The following is a 24,179-nucleotide window of genomic DNA, read 5'->3' as shown; positions in this document are numbered from 1 at the left end:
CACCAAATTCATCAGGCACGATTTGCCCTTAGTGAAGCCATGTTGGCTGTCACCAATCACCTCCGTATTTTCTGTGTGCCCTAGCATAGTTTCCAGGAAGATCCACTCCATCATCTTGCTGGGTACAGAGGTGAGACTGATTGGCCCATAGTTCCCTGGGTCTTTTTTTTTTCCCCTTTGTAAGAATGGGGGTTATGTTTCCCCCTTTCTAGTCAGCTGGAACTTCACTGGACTGCCATGACTTCTCAAATACAGTGGATAGTGACTTAGCCACTTCATCCACCAGTTCTCTCATGACCCACAGATGCATCTCATCGGGTCTCATGTTGTGTACCTTCAAGTTCTTTAGATGGTCTCAAACCTGATCTTCTCCTACAGTGGGCTTCATACACTGAGAATTTCCTGTGCCTTGCAACCAGTGTCACTAGGGTAGTCTTACTAGCAAGAAACATGTTCAGAAAAATAGCAGTGGTTTAGTACAGGATGAGATGCCACAGAAGAAAAGACATACATTATAAGGATGGCAAGGGCTTTGTTCTTTGTTACACACAGGAAAATATATTTAGCATGATACTCAGGAGGACCTGTTTCTCTGTGCCATCTTAATGTGAGTGAACTCTTGCAAGTGGTGTTGAACTTGAGTATCTAGCAGTTTCCCTGGTTGTTCTGTGTACATAAACTAAAAATGAATGTGATTTTCATTTACATAACCAAACTTACATTGTAATATTATTGCAAGGCAACTTGGTGTGGTTTATGATCCACTTATTTGTCTCCTTCATTATTTTTATTTTTTCTTATCTCATTGTAGATTCACCAAGTTGAAGAGCCTTAACCTTTCCAATAATAATTTAGGAGACTTCCCACTGGCAGTCTGCAGTATCTCAACCCTGACTGAACTCAACGTGTCCTGCAATGCCCTCAGAAGTGTCCCAGCAGTTGTAGGCGAGATGAGCAAGTAAGTACTTTCTTAAAACTTAATGTACACAGCCTGATAATAAAGGCAACAAGCAGTTTCATTAATCTGTACAAAATCTTGCTGTGGAAAACAGTTTAAGCTTATTGGGTTTTGTCAGAGCAGACTGGCTTGTAGATCTGTATGAAAGCAGTTGTGAGCTGCAGATGGAGGGGAAGCACGCTTTGTGTCTCAAAGCTCTTCCAGTCCACGGCATTTGACACAAGTGTCACCTTCATGGTGAAGAAAATCTTGAAAACCTCCTTGCTAATGTGCTTCAGCCATCACACAAGTCACAGCTCTGGAGATGTTTGAAGATGCAATGCGACTGTCCAGCACAGTCTACATTTCATAGTTGCTAAGGTTTTTAATTACTTGGTCAATATCTTCTGTAGCAGATGTTAAAGTGTTATTCCTTAACATTTTTATTTTTTCTGCCCTTTTGTATATCTTATGTCACTGTAACTGCAGCAGATTTGTGTGTTTATAGGAAGGAAATGTGATTTAACAGGTCACTCACTTTCTTCACCCTCCCCTCCCCTCCCCTGCTTTTAATAGCTTGCAGACATTTTTGCTGGATGGCAACTTTCTCCAGTCCCTTCCTGATGAATTGGAGCATATGCATCAGCTCAGTTATGTGAGTCTGTCCTTCAATGAGTTCACTGGCATTCCAGGGGTGCTGGAGAAGCTGACTGCCATGGATAAGCTCTGCATGTCAGGAAACTGCATGGATACCCTGAACCTGCAGGTGTTAAAAAGGATGCCTCATATTAAACATGTGGATCTAAGGTAGGTATTTGGAAAAGGGGAAAAATAAATGGGTCTAAACTGCTGGTGCTGAAACGGTTTCTCCTTGGCTGTCAGAATATGAACCTGGGTATGAATCTCTTGTGTTAGCCCACTGAACCACATTTCTGGCAGTATTATGTGACTCACGGCACTTGATGTGACTTAGCACTCTTCTTGGAGAAAGAGGTAGTATTTAAGGGGATCAAGAGATAGGAAAATTAGTTTAGGGGAAAATTAATATTTACACCAAAAGATCAAACAAAACAGAGCCTGGGACACTGATGACTCCTGCAGTTCTTGTTGCTGTAGTGTTAATATAATATAAATGGTAGTCCCTGACCCAAAAATCTCCTGTCTGAAATACTACAGGTGTGTGAGATGAAGAAAAGGGCAGTGAAGGTGAAAGGAGAAAAAGAGATGTTTTAATATTTCTTGCATGTTAAAAAGCCTAGTCCACCATGAGTAACATTATTTTATTGATGTTCACAGCAGAGGCTAAATAGATCCTTATTGCAGATGGCTCTGGTATGAGGTGGTTCTCTATGGTATTTGGGGAAGCCAGCTTCTGCAATCAGATGGGCAAAGCTCAGTTCATAGCCTGGACCATGGAGTTCAAATAACGAATTTTCAAACTGTTTAGTTAAGCTACTCAAGCTAAAACTTAGTGTACCATACTGCTGTGTAGCTCTCAGGCTTTGCAATCAAGGAAGGGCCAGTGTAAGTTAAGAGAACGGCCGAAATCGATGGATGAATTCTGAAGCATTTGTAATGGGGTTAAAATATACCTCTGTGTATATATGTATATTAAAAGCAAATAGGCTATGGTGTCAGAGGGGACATATTACCCGTTTTCTTCTGACTGGAAGATGTAGCTACTCTGAAAACACACCTGTTACACGGAAGGCAACTCTTTGAAAACATGAACAATAACAGAACTGTAGGTGTTGGCCCTTACCCTCACTCGGGAGGCCTGATGGGCCAGCAGAAGTTACTATACTGATTTTAGCATTCTGATTGGAGCTGGGAATTTGAAACTGAACTCTTCGGAGTGCTCTGTAGTCTCAAACATTGCTGGGTTAGATAATCTCATTCAGTTGTAACTTCTGGGGAAGTTGTTGAGTATTGTCTGTGTCAATGTACTGCAGTAAAGTTGTGATAAAACCTGTTCTCTTTATCTGGCAGACCCACTCGTCTTGGGTTTTTTCTTTGTTTTCTTTCAACACCTGTTTCAGGTCTCTGAATTCGCTTGCTGTGGAAAATGGTGACGCAGGAGGCAAATATGTGGGAATCCATGTATCTCAGTTTGGCCTTTCAGTAAGGCAAGAGACTCCAGTATCTGCAGGTTACTTGTATCTGCCAGGCCTTTCCAGCAGATTCTCATGGTAGACCAGCAGGAACTGTAGAGGTTTTGTTCTTTTCCAAACTACCAGGCACAAATAACAGCCAGATCATCTTTTATTTTTATAGACACAATAACAGTAATAGTTACCTTCTTGCAGAGCTTTTTATCAGTTGTTTTTCAAGTAGTCTAGAAAGGAGCTTGGTGTCATCACTGCTTTGTCATGATGGATAAAACAACAGAGCGGATCCATCCTGCTTTTAAAATACCATATCAAAGGGGAAAATACTTAAAATCAATCTTGATCAGAACCTGGAAGGATGCTAGTTTAATCCAGTGCAACTGACTGTAGAGCGAGCATTGGTTTGTCAGCAGGAGCTTGCCATATAACTACTCTTAATCTCCTTTTTTGTCTGCAAGATTGAATTCGATTAGGAGATTGGAGGTTGATGAAATAGATTTTCTGCATCACGTGACCCAGCTGGATCTCAGAGACAACAAACTTGGGGAGCTGGATGCAACAGTTTTTAACAACGTTGAAGTGTTACACTGTGAACGGAATCAACTGGTAACCCTCAAAGTCAGTGGATATTTTCTCAAAGCGCTGTACGCTTCCTCAAATGGTAAGTGCATTTTCAGGGCAGCTGTGGTGGTGTCATCTGGACTTCTTGTTTTGTACCTGCTTCTCTGTGGGGTCTTCGTGGAGTGCAGTGCACGTCATCAGGAGGAATAAGGAGGCTCTTGACATGACCCTTGGATAAAAGGGTTTCACATGCGCTGTGTCATGCTACTGGCAGTTCTGAGCTTCAGAAGTGACTTTCAGATAAAACTGGGTTATTGATTTGGAGCTCACAAAACTGTGAAAATCTTAGAATTTGGGCTGGAATTCCTCTCTCTGTCAGCAGGGAGGGGTCTTGAAGCTGTCAGTTCTTTGGGTTGTATTAATATGTTGCTGTAAGGCAAATAAGGAATTTATTGCTTTTCCCCAAAGTTGAGATGGTTTGAACAAGTGGCCATTTGTGAGACAAACTAAAATAAGACGTATTTTTGCTACTACCTCTAGATGTTTACTCTGGCCAGAAAGCTATGAATTCTATAACGAGTAACTTCATTTGTATTTGATAATAAAAATAATGCAGCCTTTTCCAGTTGATTAACTCCTGTGTTCCATGAATAGGATTTGTTTGATCTGTCTCTGGAAGCTGCTATTACTTAAAATTCTCAGTTTTTACCACCGTTTTTATTGTTTGGAGTAGTTAGGTATGAAATAAACAAAATGCAAGCTTAGAGAGCTGTGAATTTGATGAACAGTCTGAACTGCCTTTAGAAGGCTGTCATCTTAATGATATCCAAGCCTGTGCCTTCATTAAGTATTCATGCCAGGATCTTTGTAGCTGAGAAAAGTTAACATAATCTGAGCATGTGCTGTGCAATGTGAGCTGAGAACCCAAGTCAACCCCTATCTTGCGATCAACTGCCTGTTTGGTCTTGCTGTTCCTCCTGGCTATCCTCTCATTGCACCTTCAGCCATCTTGTTTTAGTCTCATCTTCCAAAGGAACCATGATGCTTGTTATACTTCCACTTTAGTGGATTTTCTTTAGGCTTAAATAAATGTCTGCTGTTTGGCTTTTAGTTTGGTTGGGGGTTTTTTGTTTGTTTTTTTTGTTTTTTTGGTTTTTTTTCAACCTTGGTGCTAAGCATAAGCTGCCTAAAAACCTTAAAATATGAAATATTATTGAAGCAATCAAGCTATAACATTACTAGCAGTAGTTGAGATGCTATGAAAGGTCAGTAGGGCTGCCTGCAACCAGGAACTCCACGGGCATTCAAAGGTTCATGTAATGTGTAGGAAAATGCTCTCAACCTTGCCATGAGCTGGAGGACTCTGGGGTATTCTGCAGGCACTGTTCCAGAGTGGGAAGTCTCCCTTCCCATGCCTGTATTATTGACCAGTGAAAAAAAAGTAGAGCAGGTTTGTGACTGACTATTCTGGGCAGAGTGTGGTGGAATTTGCCATGAAACTTTTAAAATCCTCCAGTTTCTCACCTCTGAGTTATGCAGTGTCATCCATAGCAAGTACAATGTCATATAGCAGATGTACTCAGACCTAATAAAGAAACAAAACTCAGTCCATAAAGGTCCAGATTCTCAGAAGTTTTTTAGGTTACTGACTTGTTCTGAAATCTCTGCGTGTTAGCTACCAAAAGTAACTCTTAATGGAACAGCCATTTAGTTGCAAATCTTTACAATCACTTTTGTTTCTATATATTTTTCTTCCTAGAACTTGTTCACCTTGATGTGTATCCAGTTCCCAATTGCCTGGCTTACATGGATATTTCTAGGTAAGAGTGTGTTTATTCTTGGGTCTGTAAAATTTATATTGGTGAGGCTTGTGGAAAAATGACATTCACTGGTATTTTACTGGGAGAGTTGGAGTAGGAATTGGACCTTGAGATATGAAAAGACTGATTTTTCAGAGTTAGGCGATGGGCTTTTTTCTATTGGCCAGTTTTTCCCTGTTTCCTTTTTTATAGATTGACTTATACAATTTTTTTAGTCCTAAAAGCTAAATGTGGCTTTATAGTTAAAGGAAAAGTGCTTCCCTGGTTTAAAGATTTCCTATATTATAGAGACAACATGATGACTCAAACGTGCACCAATGAGAGACATGTACAGAAGTTCCTTTCTGAATATGTGTGTGACACAAGCCCAGTGTAGGTGATGGTTTGATAGTTTACTCATCAGCTTGGCAACTCCTGCGGCTCATCGTTGTTCTCCCAGCTCTGTCTACTGCAGGAGTGTCTGCAGTTGCCATTTGAATGCATCTGTAAATCTCACCTTAACAAGGGAGGTGGGATAAGGAAAGAAATGGAAAAGGAGGTACTTTAGTTTTACAATTTAAGGACTGAATTGGGAAAAGACTTTATACATATGCTTAATGTCTGTTTTATTTAAGGAATTACTCATCTGCATGTTGAAGTGATAATCTCATTCATTAAAAAGCCTGCTTAAAGCACTCTTAAGATGTTGAGGGTGATCATAACAATTAGTGAGTTAATCTGGACAAGTGGCCATCAACTGTGAGTTACATTGTGCACCTAAATGTAATGCAGAAGTGTGACTAAGTAAGTGTGATTTGTTGAAAGCATTCTGTGTAAGGTTGTGTTTCCATTTAGTTGTAAATGAAATTGGTGCAGAATGCATGATTTTGATCACAAAACCCTTTTTGTGACTCAGTTCAGTGATGGCATTTGTAACTAAATGTGTAGGGAGTCTTTAGCTTGTTGGCTTGCTTGGAATTTGGGAAATTGGTTTGATATTGAAAAGGAAGCTCGTTGAGGATGAGGGGTTGGGTTGCTATCGCATATTTTGGTTAAAGGCTATTGCATGAATAAACTGTAGGATACAAGTACATGAATAAGGGTCCTATTCCTGGACTTCAAATCTGCGAGTGCCTGAATATTATTTGATGCCCAGGTTTGCATCTGTGTACACTAACTGAAGTAGTGGTTATGTGAATGCACATGCACACAGTCTCCTCCATGTATTTTGTGCTGCTAATCTTTGTCTTTAAGGCAGGATACGCAGGTGCCCCACTGTGCCTGGCTGTGTGTTTTCAGTGCAACATTTAGAAAAACTTACCTCTAAAAACTTAATTTTTAGAGGGTTTAGTTTTTGTGATGACAAATGCAAGAGAAGCAAAATGTTTGACCTCAGAGATACAAAAGAGAAAAAAAAAAAGCTGAAGAGTGGTAGAGTGGATTTCAGGATTGAATGTGTAGGGGATCAAAGAGGTATGTTTCAACTGTGTAGGGTGTGAATATTTTCTGGAGTATCTCATAAATTTTCTTCTCCATGAAGAAACTTCTTTATTGTTGAGACTGATGCTCTTAATAAATTTTCCCCAATAATTTGGAAACAGTTTTGTTTGTTTGTTTTTTGTTTTGGGTTGTTTTGTTGTTATGTTTTGTTTTGGTTTTTTACATTTTCTCAGTGGCTGCACATCTAGGGACATAGTAATGTTGTTAGCTTCCTTGCCCCCTCACTCACGACCTTACTGCACTGGTAGTGCCCGTAGAGAAGGAGCTGTGATACAGTCTCATAGGAAACTTATTGTCTTGCAGATTTATTTCATGCAGGTATCTGTATCTCTCTTGAGGCTGTATTCTTAATAGCCTTTACATCTCAGCGATCATCTAGTTGCACCTCTTTGTTCTTTATTCATAGAAATCACCTGGAAAACCTGCCTGAGTGGGTATGTGACAGCAGGAAACTGGAAGTGTTGGATGTTGGCCACAATCAGATACATGAGCTGCCTGCCCGGTGAGTCTTGCAGACCAGTTGCACAATGTGGAACAGGATAAGCAATTCAGAAATAATTGCTGATTCAGTGTTTAGCTTCTTCCAGTGACTGTCAGGCCTGTTTTATCTTTTGTTTGATTTTATTTTTACCTTGTAGGGTGTCGTCATGCCTCAAGCTTCCACCCAGCCTTTCTTCTTTTACTTTCATGCAGAAAAACAGTGCCTTTGAACTCCAGGTGAAAGTTTTGAAGCTGTTCATGTGGCTGTTCAGACAGTAAAGCCCTTCATTTTTAATACTGAATATTAAATATTTACAGCCATAACTTTTCATGACAGTTTAGAGATCCAGAACTTGGAACTTTGTTTCAGTGGTGCCTAGGGACATCAGTTCATAGCCCCTTTTGAGTGAAAAAGGGTTGAGAGCATAAGGTAAAGCCTCATAAAGCAAGAAAACTCCTTCAAGTAGAGCAGGTGCGTTCACTACAAGACTCTCTTTTCTGCGAGTCTAAACCTAAAATTGATAAATACAGATGATAGGAAGGCAAGTGAACAGGAAGGAAAATAGGAGTTGAGTTTAAATAATGAATGGCTCTTACTAGTTCTTTTTTTTTTCCTAGAGAGACCTGTACCAGGTGCGTGTACTGGTCAGGTGCTGATATGAAGAATTTTTAAGTCCCTGACTTCACGAGAGCTGTCATCCTTGGCTGCTCTGTACGCTTCAAAAGAGATGTGAAAGACGGAGAACATACTAGGCACAAAGGGTGAAATTGCGTGGGGATGTGCAGAGCCACTGAAGATTGTAGACAGCTAGTATATGATGGGCTATTAAATATTTTCTTTACAGAGCTGTACAGCACAGAAGAGCATCAGAAGCCAAAAAGGATAGTTTTGTCTGGGTCAGATGAATGTGCCATATGGTGTAAACTGGCAGTCTTAGTGTCAGAAATGGGAAGAGAATGGGTTTCAGAAATGTGGGCAGAAAAGGATGTGAGGAGATTTGCCAAGCAAACTAATGGGCTAACATGCAGACTATTAATCCCTCTGTTTTTTCACACAAAGTGAAACTGCGCCTACTAAGAAGGTGAGGGGAACAAAAGTTCATTTGCCTTTCATTTGCACTTCATAACAGCAAGGACTGCAAAGGCATACCGGATATCTTTGGGAGATTAATGATTAGCTGAAATTAGGTACAGTAAACATCCCACTTGTCTCTCCTGCCATCTTATCATTAACCCCAGGAAATAGCTTATCTTTGAAAGCTCTTCTTTGTAGTATGTGTCTAGATCGCTTAGCTCCTAATAAGTCAGTTCAATTTTAAGGCCCAGTTCAAAACACAGGCTTTGAATGCCTGTTAAACTTTGGGAAATTTGGGTCTGGATTCAAATGCAAATAGATTGGGCATATAGACCTACTGTTAAGTTTGAGGTAAATACTACTGCCCAGTAAGTATGTTTGTGTACACTGCTATATGTTTGTCCTTCTACATGCAATAGCACTCTGAAAATCTGTGAAGTGAGTGAGCAGGACTCTCCTAAGAGGATGCTTGCAACTCTAACCACAGATGTTCAAGTCTTGAACATCTTGAGTTTCCTGGAAGGCTGAAGGTTACGTCTAATCTAAACAAACTACAGTTGATGCTATGTGTGTTTGCCTCTTGAAACAGAAAAAATGATACTTGAAGACAAATAGCTGAAGTAGTTGAGCTAGAAGACTGCATACTAATGTTTGTCTCAATTAAAGAAAATGGGAACAATGTACGCTGGGCTGTAATGCAGCCATTTCTGTTTTGAAAGTACTGAAAAATAACAAAAAGGCCCCTTAGTCTTAGCTGTGCAGGACAAATTCATTGTCATAAAACTGACGTTGCCAAAGTTTCCCCAAAGAAAATGGAGTTGCTTCAATTAAGAGTGGCCAAAATGACCTTGCTGCCACCAGTGAACAGATGTCTATGTATTTTTGTTCCTTTTTGTCTGTGTTTTTTTTTAAAAGATCTGTTTGTATTCTACATTGTGTTCTCTTGAACAGTTGCTTACTAAAGGCATTGGTTGGATGCTTTCACCAAGCCATGTTTTCTCAGAAGATGCTGATGCTAAGCGATGTGTTTGTCCTTAGAACTTTTTGATTCCATCAAAGTTTCCAGTGGGAGTTGGGCAAGTGGGAAAGCTGCCCATAGGAAAGGGAGGTCCCAGCGTACTGGCTCCCCATCCAGTTTGAGAACTAGGTGTCCCAGGCTCATTGGGAGCTTGCTTAGTTAATGTTGGTGGTTCAGTATCTCGTCAGACAGCCCAGTTCCTTCAGTGGTTGTGTAACTTGGAAAATAAGAAAAAACAATTGGGGGAGGGAAAAAAAAAAAAAAAAAGACTCAGTTCTTCTGAATTATTTATAAAATACATTTTAATGGAAAAGCTAATTGCTAAGGTTTTTGCCATGATTTGAACTTTATTTTAAAATGGCACTGCCCCCACCCATCCAAAAACACCCCCCCAAATTGATAACTTTTTTTGGAGACATCGTCAACCAATTCTGCTTTTTCCTATGTTTGGTGCTGATGATACTAGGCAGTCTTGATTAGGAAAGGAGGTAGAATAGAAAGTCTCTCCTCTCATAACTGAGAGGAATAAAACAAAAGTGGGGTGAAAACAAAATGGTTAAATGAGGAAAACATACTAGATAAGCTTATCACTGTATGGTAAGTCTTTTCATGCTGTCTTGAGCCTTCTGGAATGATACAGCTGGCTGTTGACTTGTATCCGTGGTCATAACACAGATGATCCAGCCAACTGAGATAACTGTTACCACTGGCACACGGATGCAGAATATGACTGTATCTGTCAAGGGGAAAATACTCAGCATACTTCACTGATTATTTTGGCACAATAATCCGATGACCTGATGTATTGTAGGGAAGGGGCAGGGAGGCTCTTTATGTGTATTTGGGTCATTGTGACAGAGGGAAGAAGATTTTTGCTTTAATGCTGAGTAATTTGAGAGTCTTTGATTGAAACAGGTCAGCATGATGCCCAGGCTCGCCAAATTAAACAGTACAGTAGTGGGAATGTAAGACAGGTGGCAGATGAAGAATAATCTTTTTTTCTTAATTTGCTGAAAGGGGTTCCAGTTCAAAATCAAGAGTTGCTCCATTTTTGAGGTCTTTAGATGCAGATTTTAAACTCCTTATTACGTTGTTCATACTGCAAATTTTCGCTTTACTATTTAATCAGAACAGCTGTTTTGTTCTTGTCTCTTTACATTGCCCTCTTCTCCCCCTCCCCTTATCCTCCATCTCCCCAAAATACGGAGCAGGGGGATGTGACTCCAGGTCATCTATCACTGTAAAAGCTCAAGAAAGTAAAGCCGATTAGATAAATTTCATTTACTGTAGGACTGGAAAGAAGGCTTTATGTTAGTCTGGTATTAACAGAAAAGGAAAATGGGAGGGTGGGGAATTGCATTGGATTATGAGTCAGCACATGATGAATAGAGCACTATGAAGCTTGTGGAGTGACTGGTAATTTCACCCACACTTCTGAAGTTCTTCCATTAGCTAGGGGGGATCCCACATGTGCAGTTTTTTGCAGCCATTGTTAGCAATTACCTCCTTCACTGTCATGCTTCTATATTCATGTTTTATACAGTGCAGTAAGATAACCCTTTCTCACTACTTTCACTCCTGAATCATCCTTAAACCTCCTTCCCTGTCTCTGAAAAACCTTTTCAAGAAGCTGGTGGAGAGTGGGAAGACATTCTTGGATCTGTGCGTAATTAATACCATGTCTGCTAATCAGTTGGCTGAATCACTTTCTTGTAATGAACTGTGATAGCGCACCTAAATTCTCAAAGCAACCCTTTGGTTTCGATTTTTCTCATTTTTGGTGTTTTTTATCTCTCTAAGGTTGTTTTACAATAGCAGCTTGCGTAAGCTGCTGGCAGGGCATAACATGTTGGGAAGGCTACCAGATCGGCTCGAGCGAACGCAAGTGGAGGTCCTGGACGTGCAACACAACCAGCTCCTTGAACTGCCATCTAACTTGCTTTTGAAAGCAGACAGGTAAATATAAGGAAATCTGGTCTTGACTTGTGTGTGAGGAACCTTGCTTTGTGTGGTACTTCCTAGCTGAAAGGGTAATCTGAGGTTCCCCTAATTCGAAAGTTGCCAAGCCTTGTGTGGTAAGAACAGATGTCTCCCCAACTCACCAAAACACATTCTTTTTATTCTGGTTTTGTAGCCTTATATGGTTGCTTCTTTTTCCCCACCAAGCTCCCGCTGAACACCTACTACTTAAAATCTATCTGTAAAGTGAAGCACATGCTATTTTCTACTACATACACTGAGATGGGTTAGTGGCAGTTTCTTTAAATACATATTTCTTAGGCTTGTTTGATGGAGTGTGAAAGCTTTTTTTTCCCCTTCAGTCAGAGGCTAGAACTTATTTATACCCGTCAAACAAAACAAAATCTGTGCATAAGGCTGTCAGAATAACTCAGCTATTCCCCTGTCCTTGCTTTATGAATTTTTTTTATGCTTTTCAAATGTTTGTCACTAATGTAGCTGGTGTCACCACTTGATCTGGTTTCTGGATTTTTATTTTTATGCTGCTGTTGCTTTAGCCTCAGAGTCTTCATAATCTTTCTTCCTGACTGAGCATATCCTGTAAAGTGTCTATGATTGAAATATGAGAGGTTGGTAGCATAGTCTGGGGATGGTGCATGGGCTTGCCCTGCCTGGTGTCAGCGTTCCTTGCACCTCTGTGCTTCCACATATAGTCATGGGATTTCTGAGTGATCAATCCATGCATAATTTAACAGTGAGATTTTGTGTTGTGGGGTTTTATTTCTGATCCTAGCTGTGACAAAAGGAACACATAGCTCTGAGTTTCTTGAGAGGTGGAGAAGCAAAAGTAGTGGTGATCTCACTGTCATGGCCCCTCACCCAATTAAGACTATTGTGACTCCCCCAACTTTTATACTGTTGTTCGTTCTGCCCTGAACTTCAGGTTAAATTTCCTGGGATTCATAGCATTGGGCATTGGAGAATTAGGTTGGTGGTTGAGATGGTTTCTAAATAAACTCTTAACCTGAGTTACTCTTGGACACTAATGTTCTGATGAGTTTAACATTTAGATTAAAAATTATCTTTCAAAAGGTGAATTTTACTAGGACAGGTTTTGGTTATGGAAACCAGTATGACATTTCAGCCTTGATTTGCCTTAAAGAACCTTTGAAATTAAAAATCATTCTTGGGTATTTTTTTTTTGAACACTGTTGCATACCTGTCCATATTCAGGGCCTGTGTAGGGTACCACCTTTGGAATTAATGGATTATCAGCAGAGTTATTCTGATGTTAATTTACTGTTTCAGTTGAGACTTTAACATAGAAGTACAGTCAAACCATTGAAACTTCACAATGTTACTACTGTAGTAATTGCAATTATCTGGCACATTTCTGTTTAAAAGTGGTGAAATTCATAGCCTGTTCATGTGGCAAGGATGTTTCACATCAGCAGCTATAATTGTCTTGTGGATGACTTTTCAAACTGTTGTACATAAGAGATTATGTGAACTTTAGAAATGAAACCTTGTAAAAAGCTATTTTTACAGGAAGTTGCAAAATTAGGTAAAAAAAAAAAAAAAAAAAAAGCTATTTACAGGTCCCAAGTTGAAATTGCTGTCTGTTAACCTGGAAAGAAACCTTTAGGTAAGTTTCACAAAGCTACAGACATCTTTGAAAGCAAAGAGAGAAATAATTTTGTAAAATTTTTGTAAAATACAGGTTGTAGGTCTAGAATGTAGATTAATGCAATTTTGGCAGTGAGGAAGAACCTGAATTTTTTTGTACTGCAACTTATCTTTTTAAACTGAGCTACAAAACTGTAGACAGCTTTTAATTTTTATTCTTTTTTGTGATGACAAAATGTACAAGTCCAGGCTAAAACCAGGAGTGGGGGTAGATTTCGAGAAGTTTGCTAGAAGTGTGCTGAGAAGAGGTAGAATTAAAAAATATATTGAATAACAGTATTAAATGGCTCATTCAGGCTTGGGGATTTTCTTCTTGCTGCAGTTTTGATGTTCTGCAGCTTTCAAGCAGTACAAGGCACGTGTTTTCAAAGTCTTCTACGGGTAATAACAAAGCCACGTACCGTTGCAGGAGATGAACACAGCTTACCCATTCTGGCATCTCATCACTGCTGCAGCCTCCCTCTCTTGTGATAATCATAGAAGCCGTTGGCTTGGCTGGGGTTTTCCCCCCCTCGGTCCCTACCCACCCCTTTACTGCTTTAGATGACTTGGCTTGCAAATGGCTTGTCCATGCTGGTGCTCCTATGCTGCAAAAGTGGTAACCATGAAGGAATACAACAGTGCAGATTAGTGCACAGTGTCCGAGTTTTAAGTCTGGAGTTTCCTACAGGAAACATCTTTCTTTTTATTTTGTTTTCAAGTGTTCGCATCTGTCAGCAACTAAGTGTCAACAGAAATGGGTCTGAGCCAGGGAAAGGTGTTCAGCGGTTTGGTTTGGTTTGTTTAAAAAAGGTAAAACTCTTCTCTTCTCCAAGAATTCCCTGGGAAGCACAATCTGTACTGCCAGACGTGCCAAGAGAACTGGGTTTCCTGAGTGGTCTGCCATGGTCTCTACCCAGCATGTAATGTTGGACAAATCACTTTACCTTACAGAACCTTTATATCTCCATAAAATGACTTACCTTTTGCAGCCTTGAAAAGATTAGTTTATTTTTTTGAAAAGGTACTCAGGTCTGTGCAACTGACAGATATCTTGTCTGGATATGAAATCTCATGCTGTGAGTTATAAACGCTTTCTTCTTCTCAATCCTGAATATTTGACAAAGTGGGTGTGAAGTGTCTTGGGCGAACTTAACTCAAGCACTGGTGGGCTTTGACATCTAGAACATCTGAGGAAGGGCGGGAAATCGGTGCATTGGTACACAAAGAGAGACTATCACTTTCACCAAAAAATAGAAAAAAATACTGAAAACCCTCTGTTCTCTTCATAGAAGAACCCATGAACACTGCTTTTCTGCCTTAATCCTTCAAAAAACAATGAAAAGGTGTCCTTCACTGCTAAAGAGTATAATTCAGGGATATTTTGTTGGTCTGCTTTTTAATTAATTTTCTATTTTAAACTGTTACTTGAAGAGAAATTGAGGACTAGCCTACGAAACATTCCCCTGACCAAGACAGAACTTGGTTCTGTTCATTGCACTGAAAGTATGCACATCTTGATCCTGTTAGCAAGGATTTCTCTTGCAGGGTGGGGATTTTCTTGGCAAGATGAGTGCCACAGAGGCAGCCAGATAATCTCATTTCTCATTACCAGATGCTTCAAAAATAGAGAATTCATTGCAAGTGCTATGGCTGATAGGGAAAACTCTCAAGCTGAGTCCTGAACCTTTTTCATGCACCTGCATTCTGGCAGCCTTTCATTTCTATCCACTCCTTCATCTGCTGAGATGCCTTTCCCACTCTCTACGATTTTCATACGGACCTTTTACTGCCTTCCTTTACCAGCTTGCAGCAAACTGTTGTTTAATGGCATGAAAACTGTTGTACAAAATGCTTTTTGGATAAGATAAGCAAGCATTCAGGAGCTTTAGCTGGATATGGTAGAAAAGCAGTGGCAGTGGTCGGGGGATTAAAAATGGAGACACAGTGGTGAAGGGTGAGGGTTTGCCTCACGCCTAAGCTTCCTTTCCAGTTAATATGAATGTTTTCAGTATAAACCCTTAAAGCAGCCATTGGAGTATTTAAAGCAGTTGTGTGGTGAAGATGTGTAGCTGTGGTGTGCACAGCTTAAACCTTGGGCTTTGTTTTGTAGTGTCTGGTAGTGGCCAGCTGTGGTGGCTAGGCCAGTGTCAGCTATTCAGAGCCCCTCTTGGCTCTTGACTGCATGATTCTTGTTCTCAGCTTTGTTCAGCTGTTCTTATCTGTTTTGATTTTCTGGTTTTGTTTTGATTTGATTTAATTTGGGGATTTTTTTCCCTTCTCTTGCTGGAGTTCTGGAAAGTGACCCAGTTAAACTTGCGCTTGTTTGATATTTGCCATTTCCACCCACAGTGTCTGCTTCTTTTTGATGCAAATATTAGTCCTGTCATGGATGCAGAAGTGAGGGAGGAAACAAAGCCAAATGAACACAAAATGATACCTGAGTGTTTGATGCACACACTTTTGTTGCAGAAATGCTTAGCAGCATTTATTCCTTTACTGGTAAGTTAGGGTTTGCAAGCAGATATATTAGAAACTGGGGAAATTCCAGTTAATGGAACAGCTAAAGATAGGTTAGAAAGTACAAGCTGAGGACACAGCAGCAGTTAAATGGGTTTTTTGGCAGTCCATCAACAGGAAGGGGATTCACTTGAATGTTTCCGTCCTTTCGCCTTTTTTTTTGAGGAGAAGAAATGCCCTCTTTTGCATGGGCTGGCAAAACTGCCTACATTTTTTACTTTTCTTTTTTTTGTTCCCTCTTTCTTTTTCCCCCCAGACACACTTAGCTTACAGGATTCTTTCTCACACACCTGCTACCACAATCATAAATTATTTTAGGATTAGGCGATCAGAAATTGAGGGCATGTCTCTGCAGAAGGGACTGAAGAAGAAATTTTGTATTTTGATTGCTCTGTGCTGATGGAGATCTTGGGGCACAGGCCAAACTGGAGATCTTGATTTCTCTGCATATTCTCTTTTTGCAGCTGCAGTATTCTTTCCAACTCTTATCAGTACTTTCAAGCTAATCACAGTGGGTTTGATTTGCTGCTGCTTCGCCATTGGGTGCAGTTGTCTATGTTGTTCCTTTTAATGTTGAACATTCCTAAGCTTTTTGGAGGACTTACATTTTTTCAGTGGTGGCTGTGTTTTACCAGCAAGCCAAGTTTGCCAAGCTATCTCAGAAAACGGTGAGGAATTGGGAGATGCTGCATTCTCACAATTATCTATATTCAACTTTTGTGTGTGCTAGACATAGGCATTGGTGTTAAAAAAGTTTGGACCCTTTTGCAGTTTTCAGTAGAAGGTTTTCTTCCTTTGTGTTTGGAAGTTCAAACAGATCAGAATTCTCTGGGTTTAAATAGGGAATGCATATAACTGCATATTAAGTCTGTTTTGTTGATTAGATCCACGTCCTTGATTCTAGCCTATTCTTTGTGACAGTCTTTTTTTCTATTTTGTCTCTTGGAGAAGTTAAATCCAGCAAGGGATTTTACTTTAATACCCCATAAAACCGAAGGTGACTTATTCCAGTCAGAGATCAATGTTTATATTATTACCACAGAGGAGAATTTGCACCTTGTCAAAGCTGAAGAATTCTGGCATCTCCCTGCCAGCACCTTCATTTCTTGCTTAATCTCTGACACTCTTTTAGTACTTGTTAATTCATGCTCTCCTTGCTATATTATATGTGCGCAGGCTGCTGAATTCAGGTTTTTGTAGTGATGCTGTACTTTTTTCATGGGCTTGTGGTATAGTGTGTGGGTGGAATTGGAAAGGGAAACAATTAATTTTGGACTGAGCTTTAATACTTGACATTCTGCTTCCATCTGATAAGCAGTAAGAGTGGGATATCTTCAAGGAACATGAATCAGTTAAAGTCCGTGCACAACAGAGATGGGAACAGTTGTGCCCAAGTAAGTTTCCACTCCTCTGGAGGGCATTTGTCAGATGTGCCTTCTAAGGTAGCAGCTGGCACATTGCATGAGGATGAAGAAATAGGGGAGTGGAAGTAACCTGGAGGAGGACTTCTGTGACTTCTGTGTTAAATCAGCATGAGGGAAAACGTGATGAGCCAAGTACAGATTTGGGTTTTCTTGACTGGTTTTTTTTTTTTTTTTTTTTTGACATAAGATGATAGCACAGAATTGACAAAGCTTTGGCAGTATCAGTCTGCTGGTTTGCTGGTTCATTCTGTTCTCTGTCCAAAGAATGGTGTCTTTTTTTGTTGTTTTGTTAAATCCAAAGACTATCTCGAAAGAATTATCGTTTGGGAATGTTTTTACCATTTTAATGTTACAGCTAGTCGGAAGGAACATATAAATAAGCAGCATACTCTTTTCTAAAAAGTTAATTTAATTCCAATGCTGTCAGCTGCAGACAGAGTGTGGTATGTGACTTTCCTGAACCTGGCTGTTGAGTGCTACCCAGCTGTGAGTTGTTATATATGGGGTAGGTGAGATACCCTGCTACCACAGGGTTCTTGTGCTAGACTGTTGGCGTGATTTTGCTAGCCACCTAAACCTTGCTCACATCAAGGCACTAAACTGTAGGTCAGGATGATGGGGATTTATTTCCAACATTGTCACTTCATTCGCTGGAAGATTTGGCAAAAGGGCAGCAGGGTACAGAGCAACAGCTCTCCTCTCATTTCCCCATTGGGAAATGCATGCATCAAAACTTACTTTTGGCAGGAATATGCAGATTCCGGCCACTTTTAATACCAATGAGGGAACAGCTTGAAATTTCTTGTTGTATTCCACCAACACTGAAAGTTTATTAAAAACAGAAGGGGTTTTGTTGGATTTGTTTTTTTTTTCTTTTGAACTTAAAATGGCTTCAGTATAGTAGACTGTATTAATTTCATCTTTATCAGAGCAACATACTTTTACTTACTCGAAGCCTTCAGCTGTGTGTTGGGCTATCTGTACTTGAGCAAAATTATGTTCTTCTGAACTTCATAGCCGTAGGATGCTCTTTAGGTTATCTGTTTGGGTCAGTTTGGTTATTAAAGAAAGTACATGCGAAACACCCCAGGATATTCTGCTGCAGCTTGCAAGAACATAAGTAAAATACAGACTCCTCTTCAGGGTAGCAGAACATTTCTTGGGGGGATGTTTCACTGCTACGTCCTCATGCCCATTTCTGTGAAAGTTCACTTTTCCTAGCTGCCTTAAACATTTTTATTAGTTAAGCCTTTCCAGGGTGATCCGAAGACAACTGTTTTGTGCTATGAGTGGTATAAAAAATATTGTGGCTTTAATGTTAATCAAAGTGCCTTTTTTGGTTGAGAGAGAAGACTATCAAGCATATTAGATTGAAGTTGCCAAAGTAATAGTTGCCTCTACTTTAGCAATATGTGTGCTTGCTGGTGTTTAAGTACAGGAACCGTTGATGTGGTATGCTTTAGTTTAATAATCCAACTTTGAATAAGCTTAATATATTTTTAGTTTATAGCTAAAGGGTAAAATTGAGCAACATCTTTTTAGAATAAATAAGTAATTTTAAAAATCCTTTCAGCTGCATATTCCCTTCTCTGTATTAATCCTCCCTCTCCTCCCTTCCTCCTCTGGAGTTTTACCACCCTCGTGAATAATGAATGAGCCTGAGGATTAAACCATGTTTCTCCGAAGTGGGCTTCTCAGTCTGTGTAAAACAGCTAACCTAGTTTCAGTTCTGTGCAGTGCTGAGAGATGCTTGCTTCTGCTGGAAATAGTGGGGTTTTAATCCTTTCACATTCCACGTGACTCCTCTGTAGCATGTCTGACCCTTACTCGTCTCTGAGCAAGTTTCAACCAGCTGCAAATCTTGCAAATCCATTTCATTCATTAATAGACCTTAAAGGTCAGTGTGGATTCCTGCATGCATGGGAGAAGCTATCAATATTTTATCACTTAAGATCGATGACAGCAGCACACCTACCTTCTGTGTCCTGATGGGTGGCTTTATAGACTTCAGCCAGCTCATTTCTGAGTCTTGTTTCTGAACGCAGCTTTGCCCATTGCAGCTGCCCGTTCTCGTTAGGTGGTGGGAGCAGTACACCCTGGTTTGAACACGGTCACTGTGGACTGGGGGGCACACACATACTTGTCTATCGTAAGTTCTCTTAAGGCAGCCTTCTCTGAAAAGAGGAGGAAGGAAGAGAGGTCTTATTTCTGTTGAAAAGGCACGGTCATGCCAGAGTTGGTTACCAAAGGATAAATAGCCTTATTTTTCCACTTCTTTGGAATTGCTTGGGTGAATTCTAGCCCCCAAGATATACCTACAGTGTGTGTTCCTCCAGTGCTGCTGTGATCACCAATCTCCCCTAAAGAAACAGGAATCCTCTGCCCGTAGAACTGGACTGACAGGAGTGAGTAGTGCCTATACCTCAACAGATCTTTTTCCCATCCTGGAAAAAGTCCTTTGAGGGAGAAATAACAGCTTAATTTCTGTGCTTCTTCAGTCCTTGCTGCTTGCGGTGGGACTGCAGAAAATGTTGACAAAGGCTTCTGCTACTTTGGGGCATAGGAGAAGGGCACTCAGGAACTACGTAGAGATTTGGCTGTCTTGCTGCATACATCAGCAAGCCAGTATATAACTTATTAAGTTGAATTTACTAATAACACTGTCTCTCTTCAAAATCTAAAAGGCAAATTACTGCTCGGTCTTGGTTTGGTTTTTTGTTTTTTGGTTGTTGGTTTTATGGGATTTTTTAGTGGTTGGTGCATCTTTAGTTACCCAAATATTCAAAGAGTATTTTTTCCTATTTTGTAGTTGCTTTTAGGCCTTCAGGTTTAAACAAAATACTGTCTGCACCCTAGCCAGTATTTAAAATAGCGAAAAATTGTCTGGCTTTTTTACCAATGATTTTTCTAGTAACTTGAAGGGGAGCTTTACTCTTACGGTTCGTTGATGATGAGTTCAGAATTTATTTTTATGTAGAATGAATATGGAAATGATGTGTTTGTTATTGTGCCTACCTGTAGGTACATCTGTAGTAATGTTGGAGATACTGAACTCTTGATAAAGGGGATAGAGGCATTTTGACATACTTATTTTGCTGATGTTTGTTCATACAAATGTGTTCATTTAAAAACATGATCAGAAGTTTTGTTCATATAATGCTAGACTTCAGGTCTTTCTGTCTATTGTGAACTTGTTGCTTTTGACCTTTGCTTTTATAACTATCTTAACTCTTAAAAATAGGGATTTTCCATATACTTCTAGACAAAACCTTCAAGAAGTTTCACTGAACTCCCTTATGCAACTTCTTTTTGCAGCCTGAGATTTCTTAATGCCTCTGCCAACAAACTGGAAATGCTTCCTCCAGCCACTCTTTCTGAAGAAACACACAGCATCTTGCAGGAGTTGTATTTGACCAATAACAACCTCACAGACAAATGTGTACCCTTGTTAACAGGCCATCCACACTTAAAAATCCTGCACATGGCTTACAATCGCCTACAGAGCTTCCCTGCAAGGTTAGTAACTGGTTTTGCTGCCTCTGGCCCATCGGTGGGTGGGCATCGTGAAACATTTTCACAGCGAGAACTAAATTGCACAGAAATGTGGTGGCACAGGCTGTATTTTGAATGTAGTGATACTGCAGTGGGTGGATTCACCTGCTATGCCCTTTTGCAGGTTGCTACCCTCTCTTGCATTACACAGGCAAGTGAGTGCTGCATGTTAGTTGGTATGTTTTGATTGCACTTGAAACTCTTCAGCTGTACTAATGAAGCGTGACCACAGTATGCTTTTGAAATCAAGCAAGGAAATCTTCTGTTTCCCCTGGCTTGGTCACTTTGCTTACACCTGGTGGACTACTTACAAGAGATTTGTGAGCATAGCAGTCTGGTAATGTCCTCTGGAAGGGGGCTAAACTCCACTAGGGAGAAATCCTTTCACTACAGAGGAGATTCTGCCTTGGCAGCAGTTTCTGTACTTCCAATTCACTCTGTTTTAATCAGAAGTCTTTCAAGTGTAAGATGTGCTCTAAAGCTGATGGGGTACAACATTGGAAAAGATGCTAATAAATAAAGGAAGAGACATGTCTGCCCTTGTGTGATGTTCTGAGCAACTGGGCTTCAACAGCAAGGGAGAGGGAGGGGAATGAATTAGAGGGAAAGGCTGAGTGGGATGCTAGAAGATGGAGGGGAAAATCTGGGGCAAAGTGAGAAACTAAGGTTGAAAGATAAGAGGTCAGAGTGGAAGTGAGCTGGTGGGCAGGGGGAATGTAGGCAAAACAAGTAATTTGAAATGTAGCATTAGCAAAACATTGACAGAAGCAGCACATGTTTTGCTCCACAACTATTAGCATCTGATGTGAGGAGAGATGGCAGGCACTGCTGTGAACAAGGATCAAAGTCTGCAATTTTATTTTCTTAAAATAATGAAAACCATTGTTCTTATCACCACTTCGAAATAAAATATTCGTGTCTATTAAAAGAAAAATTCTCAAACTCTTGTTTTCATAGCAAAATGGCCAAGCTGGAAGAGTTGGAGGAAATTGATATTAGTGGGAACAAACTGAAAGCCATTCCAACAACCATCATGAACTGCAGACGTATGCATACTGTAATTGCTCACTCCAACTGCATCGAAGTCTTCCCAGAAGTCATGCAGCTTTCTGAAATAAAGGTAAGGAATGAATATGCTTTGGAGGAGGCAAGTATAATGCGACTTCACCAATTCTATTCTCCCCTCAGGTCTCTCATTGCTACAGGATAGTATATACTTGGAAATTATGGAGGTCTGACAGCTGCTTTCTCCTCAGGTCACATGCAAAATATTCACCCCTGTGCTGCCTCAGAGTGGAAGAAGAGCCTCAATATCTGATTTTACGCTTACCTTCACTTGATCCTATCTTCTCTGCCAAATAAGTGTTAATTGTCTTTCCGTGACAGTCTGTTATGATAAAACTTCAACAGTTGGCAAGAGCTATGCGTAATTAACTCTTGCTGTCTTGGCAATTGGTTGATTGTGTAGCAATGGACTTTGTTTAGAGCGTGTGTTAAAAACCGCTGAAGCTGCAAAAAAGAATAGGCCTTGGGGACAGAGATAAATTCCAGGAGCACAGGATTTGAGTATTTAAGCAAGCTACTTCAATTTTCCTAATTGCAGACATATTTTGCACAACCAGAGGAATGCTTAATCCGTCTCTTGTATGTGTTCCCAGAATTAATTCTGTACTTTTCTTGACACTTCTTTTTGTGGGACGCATTCTTTGCTTGACCACTCTGAAGAGCACTATTGCTTACCTTTTGTGAACTGAGTTCCTGCTTCTTGCCTGGCTATAGTGCAGAATATTTTGTGCCATGTGCTGTTTCTGCTGGCCAGAGCTGGGAGACGGTTAACTCACAACATACAAATCTTGTGGTGCGGCAGAAAATCTGTTGTTCTCCAAGGCTGGGAACTGATTACCTATTCATGGACTCAAAACAACTTAAGTGTCCTTCGGGTGCCCTGTAAAGTCAAACAGCTAAGTTCCCAGACTGCCATGTGTGCCTCAGTGTCCGGGGTCAAGCAAAGCAGCAGGAGCAATAATTCTGTTGGACAACGAGTACATGTAAAGATGAGCTTTGTGGTTTTAGCCAGGAAATCTCAAACAAACTTGTGGGTTTTTGAATACTCCTCCCTCTTTGGAACAATGGCCAGAGGAAGCAGAGGGCCATTTAGAATCAAGCAGAAGCAAGGCCTTTTTTCTTAGAGGAAGAATTGGGGTGGAGGAGCGAGGCTCTGTGCAGTAAACATTTCTTTAGAAATACGAGTGTGGTGTTAATCAAAAAAAAAAAAAAAAAAAAAAAGATAATGTAAACAGGCTGATAGGGAACAATCCACTTTCTCCTTTTGTTTGTGCATTTTGGGGAAAGCTGAATGTTTTATCAAATCTTCAGTATTTAAAGTGCTACTCTGCAACAACACTTAGCAGAAAAACACTGTTGGAAGACCTGGCCATTTCTCCCTGCTGGCTCCCTACAGTTATTTAGTTCTCTTTAGCAGAAGAAGGAGGCATGGATGTCACTGACTGTTTTGGGACTGCAGGGATAGTGTGCGTGGCTTCGTCTAAGAAGGCACAGTACTCTAGGGCTCCACCTTTGTGGAAGGAAAATGCAGGCTCAGTACTCAAACCTGGTTTTGATTTGTGTGAGATGAGTTCGTGTAGTTGCTAAATGGGAAGGTACCTTGTTGGGCATAGGGGTTCCTCTGGCCTCTTAGTGATTCCTCTAGTTCAGGGTTGATGTTTGTCAGTTTGGAGTTCAAGCTTGTTCTGCCTGCCTGTATCTGTTACTTATCTTAACTGGAGCTCCCTCTGAGGTACGTGAGAGCATTCAAAATGTGCCCGAGTAAGGTCAGAATTTGTTGGTATGGATTTGGTCATTTGGTGAAATAAGCTTGCTTGTAGCAAAGCACAAGGTTGTATATTCTCATGTCACCTCTGTGATTATATCATATTTGATGATTAATTTTAGCTGAGGTGGCATTCAAACACTAAACTTCTTGGGAAACTCTGTTACCTGAGGTAATGGCTGTTTTGCTTTTGCATTTAATTAGCCTAAGAGGCTGACGTGTTATGTTGTTAGAATCAGTGATACTCGAACAATTCATAGCAGCAGTTACTATGCTGTCTGAAATAATTTCAGGAGGTATAAATAGTATAAATTATGATGCTTGTACACTTGCAGTGACTCCAGGATTTCCAAACACAAGGTCATCTTAGTGATAACAATTGTCTCTAAGCCTTTTTCACACACTGCAGTCAAGGCTGCAGAATTTATATGTTGTCCTCTATGTTAAAGAGCCTGGTGGATGTCTCTGAGATATCTTATACAATATATTTTTTAGGGGTTTTATTGTATTTTACGGCAGTTATTTATATTGTCAGAGTTGTGTTTATTTGTGCAAATTGAAATGCTTTCTGCAAATGGCCAAGCAGCTAGAAGCACACACACCTGAATCAATGCCCCAGCAGATTCTTCGTTACAGTTGTTGTTTGACTTCAATTTCCTTTCCTTACAAAATAACAAAGGGCACTTTTTTAGTTGTTATTGAGCATCCTGGTGTTCTTCCACAGACAGACAGTTGAGTAGTCCTTACTGCT

General features: G+C 40.2%; 1 protein-coding gene across 3 annotated transcripts in view; it reads left to right on the top strand.

Moving 5' to 3' along the window:
- PHLPP1 (PH domain and leucine rich repeat protein phosphatase 1) overlaps nucleotides 1-24,179 on the top strand; it is a 142,844-nt gene that overhangs the window by 104,948 nt on the left and 13,717 nt on the right. For all 3 annotated transcript variants that reach the window (XM_042806717.1, XM_032991914.2, XM_032991915.2), the window contains exons 5-12: nucleotides 812-958; nucleotides 1,514-1,744; nucleotides 3,504-3,706; nucleotides 5,366-5,426; nucleotides 7,312-7,407; nucleotides 11,279-11,434; nucleotides 20,362-20,562; nucleotides 21,556-21,718. In XM_042806717.1, coding sequence (XP_042662651.1) covers nucleotides 812-958; nucleotides 1,514-1,744; nucleotides 3,504-3,706; nucleotides 5,366-5,426; nucleotides 7,312-7,407; nucleotides 11,279-11,434; nucleotides 20,362-20,562; nucleotides 21,556-21,718 — 1,258 coding nt within the window. The remainder of the gene's footprint in view (nucleotides 1-811; nucleotides 959-1,513; nucleotides 1,745-3,503; nucleotides 3,707-5,365; nucleotides 5,427-7,311; nucleotides 7,408-11,278; nucleotides 11,435-20,361; nucleotides 20,563-21,555; nucleotides 21,719-24,179) is intronic.

The sequence above is a fragment of the Tyto alba genome, unplaced genomic scaffold, assembly GCF_018691265.1.
Source record: "Tyto alba isolate M040663 unplaced genomic scaffold, T.alba_DEE_v4.0 Super-Scaffold_48, whole genome shotgun sequence".
In the NCBI taxonomy this organism is placed as follows: Eukaryota; Metazoa; Chordata; class Aves; order Strigiformes; family Tytonidae; genus Tyto; species Tyto alba.
This window is presented reverse-complemented; position numbering and strand designations above follow the sequence as displayed.